Below are 6,956 nucleotides of genomic sequence, written 5' to 3' on the forward strand. Positions count from 1 at the left end.
AGCTTGTAAATGCAAGAAGGGTGGCAGCATCTGGCTGTGGGCATGATTGTAGCTTGTGTATCGGAGGAGTCGGGAAATGTCCCCTTGCTGCTGGTTCGCGAGGCGGCGATGTTCTGGAAATTATTTCTGCCCTTTCAGTAGCTGCTTGGCATCAAATGTCTTGCTGGAAAGCCCTGTTTTGATACGAAGAAAGGGTGGCTTTAGCTTTCTTCTTTGTTTTTTTCTTTATTTTCAGTTTTTCTTATTTCATGATATGAAAGGTGAGGCCTGCTCTTTTGTGTGGAGCCCACTCGAAAGTGTAGCTTGTACATCATCTATTCTTATTAACAAAGATTTAGGGGCATGGCCCTGCTTTTGAAAAAAAAAAGGGCAATCATATGAAGGAGCAAAATCAAGAGAAATCAGCCATACAGGCCGGGATGAAGGAAACAAAAGAAACAAGGCCTAATATGCATATATACTAATAACATTGATCATCTCCTCTCCTAATACAAATTTTATTAATAAATTCTATCACTTTCTTTCCTATCATCTACAACTTTTTTATTTATATTTTTTCTACCACAATCTTTATCCCATTTTATTATTTTCTCTTCCTATATATCAAAGTTTTTATTCATCAATTTCTCTCGGACACATTTTCACTTGCTCTCCTGATTGGCACCCTATGTTTACTCTCTTCATTTCTTTGTATCTACTTACTACATGTCTCTTACCCATCAGTGTTTTTAAATTCCATGTAGCAAGATAAATACAATTCTCCTAGGCTAGCTTCTTTACCCACTCGCATCCAGAGTGGTGTGGAAATTAATCCTTGCTTGTTTTTGTTAACAAACGGCTATTGTTGCGACGAGTCACTTCTAGACGCTCTAGCCAACTTTTGCCCGTTTGTCACTACACCCAGGTTTTATTGTCACACGTTGCATACAGGGAATGCTTTAACGTGAGTTGGGAATGTCGGGTTTTCAGATTCATGATAAAAGCCATAGTATAAGTTTCAAACCGGTTGCCAATCTGATATAACCCTCCTCCTTAATCCAAGTTCGGAATCCATAATGAGAGTACAAAACTCCCTCTAGATGAATGTGATAGGCTGTTACATAGGTTGATTACAATTAACAGCTTTCAAATAGTCTATTAGATAGGTTGATTTCAACAAGTTGATTACTTAGTTTTTGCCAATTATTTGAGTGTTCTTTTTAAATATGCAGTGGATAACTAAGATTGGGATCATCATGAGGTGGCCATGATGGAGTTTAAAGAAAATTGACTCAAAATACTTTAATGTTAGTTAAAAAATAAATCATCATCTATTCATATCAGAGGTCTTATACATCAGCCACGTTGTCAATAGGTGATGCACATAAAGGTAAGTGGAGAAGATGTATGTTAGCAAAAGAGGCCTTTATTTGTTTAGTACCAAAACAAGAAGACCTTTTCTCTCAACAATATTCAACTATAGATTTGCATATGCAATGCTAGGGTAGGGGAAGTTGTTTGTGAGGAGTATATTCACATTCCCCTTCATAACTAAGAGTACAGGTTAACATGGACTGGGAATGATACAGCTTCATCTCCATCACCAACCATGATCGTGTGCTCCCCTGCTGGCAAAACAAGGTAAGCTGTATCTGTCACCGCACTCAAGCTCTTACAGACGTCAATCGAGAACTTCACCGTCTTGGTCACACCAGTAGGTACGAACACCCGTTTGAACTCTACCACTTGCTTAACAGGACCTCCAACCAAATCGGCAGGCGGCTTAGAGTAGACCAAGATGACGTGGGACCCATCTTGATGCCCTACATTACTCACTTCAATCTCAACGTTGATTGCATCGCCACATCTTGTCTCTTCCACCAACACAGACGGGCATGATGGCACAAATGCATTGGGTTTTAAGCTAATGTCATGGCAATGTTGGTGCGCCTTCAACTTCTTTGTAACAGATGATGGCGCAGATGTGAGCTTGTACTTGAACTGAGTGTAACTGAGCCCATAGCCAAATGGGTAGACCACCGGACCATCGAAGAATTTGTAGGTCCTCCCAGGGTAGCCCAAGTTATCAACTGGTCTCATTTGCATGGATGTCATTGGAAGCTTGGTTACATAGTCTGCAGTGTACCAAGTGATCGGTAGCCTCCCCCCTGGATTGTAATGCCCAAATACAACATCAGCGATTGCCCGACCGCCTTCTTGGCCAGGGTACCCAGCCCAGATGATGGCATTAATCTTAGGGTTGGTCTTAGCGAATGTGATGTCTACGCCTCCAGCAGAAAGTATGATGAGTACGACTGGGCCTGCGGCAGCATCGACAACATCAAGGATCAGCTGAGTCTGGTAACCTGGAAGGAGGAGATTAGTCCGATCCAAGCTTTCGGCCTCGATGGATAGATCTAACCCAGCAAAAATGATGGTTGCATCTGCTTCCTTTGAGGCTGCCACTGCTTGATTGATGAAGGACTGGTTCTTGCATGCCACATCAACACACCCCATCTCGTGATGAACTGTTGCCAGTGCAGAGAAGGCGTCCAGGGGAGTCACATAGTGGCATGGAATGCCTGTAGTAATACCAAACCAACATATGAATGTGTGATGCGTTAGTGGTGCATTCCACACTATGGTATTATAGCAAGGTTGGTTAGTACAGAAAGAACAAAATATCCCTCCTAATACGGATGGTTTGCTAGGGAATTTTCCAAGCTTTTAATGGACTGGATGGTAATTAATGGGACCAAGTGAAGATGGACCTAAACTAGCCCAATCAGGCCCATCACAACCCTACAGTGATGGACACTTCATTGGTAATTGACCAATTAGTTATCATTTGCCAAGAAGGAAATCCAAAAGGAACTAGGGTTTTTGGAGGGATAGCTCATGACAGTTGAATTTCACTGAAATAGTCTCCTGATGTTTGGACTACGTGGAACATGGGAAATTCTTGTTCGGAAAGATCTAAATCATGGAAACGAAAAATTAAAAATAAAATAAAATTACCGGCATAGTTTCCAATCATGGCTGTAGTTGCATTAGCATGTGGGCCCACCAGGACAAGCTTTTTGTACTTGTTGGATCTCAAAGGTAAGGTTTCACCCTCATTCTTGAGCAAAACAATCCCTTCCCTTGCAGATTCAGCTGCCAAGTCCATGTTCTCCATTGAACACACATCATCTCTTCCAAGCGAAGCAAATGTTGGGCTTCCATCAAAGAATCCAAGCCTCATTAGCACGACGTAGAGATTCCTCAATGCCTTGTCCACATCACTCTCTCTGGCCTTTCCTTTCAAGATTGCTGATTCGGTGAAGTTAGTATAGTAGGTTCCACAGTCCAAATCCAACCCTGAAATTTTTTTTAAAAAATGCAAAGAACCAAAAGCGAAAATTAATATATAATTAAAAAAAGATCTTGAATGCAATTTGAGTTATTGAGATTGGGAGCTTGCCAGCTTGGAGTACTTGAGCAACTGCATCCTCTGCTGTGTCGTTGAGCCATTTATGGCCATGATGAATGACCTCGATTGAATCACAATCGGCAACAATGTACCTGTGAAAATTTTTAAGATTTAAATATTAGTTGCATGGTAGGTTACAGTGTAACTAGTTTATATAAATATATATGTGTGTGTGTGTGTTGGGCTCGAATCCCCGATGCAACTAATTTCTTTCCTTTACAGATGTTTTTTTAAAAAGGTAAAATGTGCTCGAACCCACGATTCAACTAGTTGATTTGAGCATTTTGGATGATCTAATCTTCGATCTAGATTTTCCATTCATTCCATACAACAATGGGCAATGCTCTTGAAAAAATCACAATGATTGGATCATGCGAAGAAGTGCCAAATATATCAGGAAATGATTAACAAAATTGCTAGTAGAAATTTACAAGTTAAATTAACTAAGTGGAAAAAAATTAATTATCGATTTTCATAGCTGTATGTGGACACTTCAAAACCATTTTCATTTATATGATTGAAATAAGAAAATACCAACATAGCTTCTTGTTTTTTTTAAGTTTAAAAATAAATAAATAAAACAACATTACCCATGAAGATCCCATTCTCCTCTTATCGTTTGAGATAGAAGTTTTGGGTCGGCGCATGTGGGGATGCCGTTGACACGGTTGTAAGAGCACATGACGCTGCTAACGTCTCCTTCCTTCACACACATCTCGAATGGACGGAGGAACGTCTCCACCATGTCTTGCTCAGTCACCTTCAAAAAAAATATTTAAAAGATACATTTATGAGGAAGATTCAGGACATTAATTAGGGATAACATATCATGAACTTGCCCAGGCCAAGTCAGCTCATCAGTGGGCCACATTGAATTAGGGCAATTGGTTTCTTTTTCTTGCCTATCTTTTATCATTCGATAGCAGCCCACATATTGAACGGCATGCCTTATTTTCATGGTATGGACCAACTAGTGAAGGGAAGAGCTTAGATTGAGTAGTGATTACCCTTGCATCGAAGTGGTATCTATCGATGCCTAACCAGTTGTCGACGTCGTAAGCAGCATAATGCTTGCAGGATGCAGCAACCTTCAGTGGCCTAGAGTTCAAGTCCTTAGGATTTTTGTGCCCCGCGACATCTTGCAAGCCCCTAACGTAATTCACAGCATAGCGGCCCACGACGAATGGGTCTTCTCCTGGGGTCTCTGTGATTCTACCCCACCTGGGGTCCCTAACAACATTGATGTTAGGACTCCAGAATGTCAATCCAGCTAAACCTAAATTGTACATGGCCCTTGCCTCTGTAGAAACAACCTTCAATATGCAAGGAAAGAAGAACAACGTCATTAGCATAAGAACTCCAGTAGCTTATTTGGGAAATGTTCATTATTTTATATTTCATGAAATATATAGTGCTCCATCTTCCATTTGTTCAGCCCAACAAACTGTACACGTGGGACCCACTTTCTAGTTATCCAAACAGTTCAAAAGTGATGGGAGGTACGTACATAAAATCTCACACCCGATATCAGATATTGCTGACCATCAAATTAAGGTCTGATCTAACAAGCCCGACCAACTTATGGACTGGGCTTGGTCCTACTAGCTTGGCCCGTGGTCTGGCTTGGGTGTCTGCAGACGTGGCCTGGTCATGCCCGACCCAACCTGACTTAAAATGTATGTCTTATGTCCTATCAATATGCCATTCCAATTCTTGGTCAGGCAACTTATCCATCTTCAACGTAGACCATTGGTTCCATACCTCTAAGTTGTCCGTTTCTTTGTGCATGTGTGATCTACTTGATCAACATAAATATTAAGAACAATCAAGTGGAAAATAAAGATTTTATCACTTTTCAAGGTGGTTGGGTCGGGTTCGAGCCCAATCAATTATTTAATTTTCAATCTCCTTTTGTTTTGCTAGGCTCATGCTAATCGCGGCTAAACTGATCAGCCCATGGCCAGCGCTGGCTCCACCATTGCTGGGTCCAATGAAATTGAGAATCTTATAATACACCTTTGTATTAACCAATATTATTTCTAAGATTAGAAACAAAAAATTTTCTTAACATATTTACCTGCCCTATGGTTTTCCATAGTGACTCATTAAATGACGCCGCCGTGAGAATAACGGTTGGAAAGCTTGTGGCCCCCGGGATGCTATTATTATCGAAATGGGTACCTGGGCCTGTGTTGGCCACACCATGGAGAGCTTCTGACCACCATTCATACATTGGAAGTCCAAGCCTAGCCACCCCATATGCCTTGTTCCCTAGTTGAGCCACCTTCTCTGAAATTGTCATGCTATCAACCAAGTCCTTTGCTCTGATACTATATGGAAGTGATTTATCACAATATGCAAATTCGGCCATGTGAAGACCTAAAGAAGCGAATCTTGAAGAGTCACAAACATGGGTGAAATTACTGCTAGCAAGGTCACGATGAGGGTTATGATGATGACGATGGGCCTCGGTGGTCGTCCAGTCTTGTGGAGGAGAAAGAGAATCTGATGGTGCTAGAGAATGAGAATGGATTGGAGGTATGTTTCTAGAATTTGTAGAGATGATTAAAACAGAAAGAAGAAGAGAAAAGAGAGTAATGGCTGCCATTTTCATGTGGAGCAAGTGAGAGGAGAAAGAGAGAATTCGATATGGCTTTAGAAGGAGTAAGTTCGTGTATTTATAAGCATGCATGCGTGCATGGACATGCCATTTTTTCTACATGCTTTTTCTCTAAAAATAAATCTCATGCTTACCTACAATAACAATTTACTATTCGAATACAAACCAGAAAAACGACCTCTGTCTTTAAAAAAAAAACGGTGATAAGAGATTAATGTAGACATCGTCCAAAACAAACGACTCCAACAGATCCTAGTCAAAAGCTGAATTCACTTACTGCTCAATGAACCCCACAAGCAGAGATGGTCCGTTGATCAGAACCACCCATGTTATTGGTCTGATTCTCCACTAAAACCAATGGGATGTTTTAGACCAATGATTTTGGGAGTTGAATGTGATCCGTCGAAAATTTTCTTTTTAATCCTATACATATATAGCACTCGGTGTAAGTACCTTTTTTTGGCTCATGCAACGAAAACAATATGGATGGTTCATATATGACATTGGAAATAACTACCCATGATGGGTGGGCCACCATGCTGGCACTTGCAGGAGCGAGTATGCACGTGCAGGTGAGGAGAGGTTTCCTTTATTTTATCAAGCTAATCATAATTACCCACCTTAAATGTGATCTGCACGGTTCTTAAAGTGGGCCCACCATGAACATTCTCAGGCTACCCCAAATATCTGGCTCGATCAAACATACTATTCTAATGGTTTTCTAGTTGTCAGTCTTTTTAAATTTAGCTTGTCTCATCATCCAACTCACCTGAATATCATGAGCAATCCTTGAATAATATCCTCATACCATTCAGCATCTGAATTCTCACTAAAATTTCATGGAATTATGGGCCACATGAAAATGGCATGATGCAACAGTGGGCC

At 40.8% G+C, this 6,956-nt stretch overlaps 1 protein-coding gene across 1 annotated transcript; it reads right to left on the reverse strand.

Annotated features, from left to right (window-relative positions):
- Positions 1-1,221: 1,221 nt before the first annotated feature.
- Positions 1,222-6,513, reverse strand: LOC131253953 (probable beta-D-xylosidase 5). The gene is made up of 6 exons (XM_058255043.1): positions 5,529-6,513; positions 4,459-4,764; positions 4,042-4,211; positions 3,443-3,543; positions 2,998-3,339; positions 1,222-2,561 (listed from the first exon to the last, which is right to left on the reverse strand). Exons 1-6 carry the CDS (start codon positions 6,141-6,143, stop codon positions 1,531-1,533), a joined length of 2,565 nt encoding a protein of 854 aa, XP_058111026.1. The 5' UTR covers positions 6,144-6,513; the 3' UTR covers positions 1,222-1,530.
- Between the last annotated feature and the right edge of the window lie 443 nt (positions 6,514-6,956).

Source organism: Magnolia sinica, chromosome 8, assembly GCF_029962835.1.
Source record: "Magnolia sinica isolate HGM2019 chromosome 8, MsV1, whole genome shotgun sequence".
NCBI classification, from domain to species: domain Eukaryota; kingdom Viridiplantae; phylum Streptophyta; class Magnoliopsida; order Magnoliales; family Magnoliaceae; genus Magnolia; species Magnolia sinica.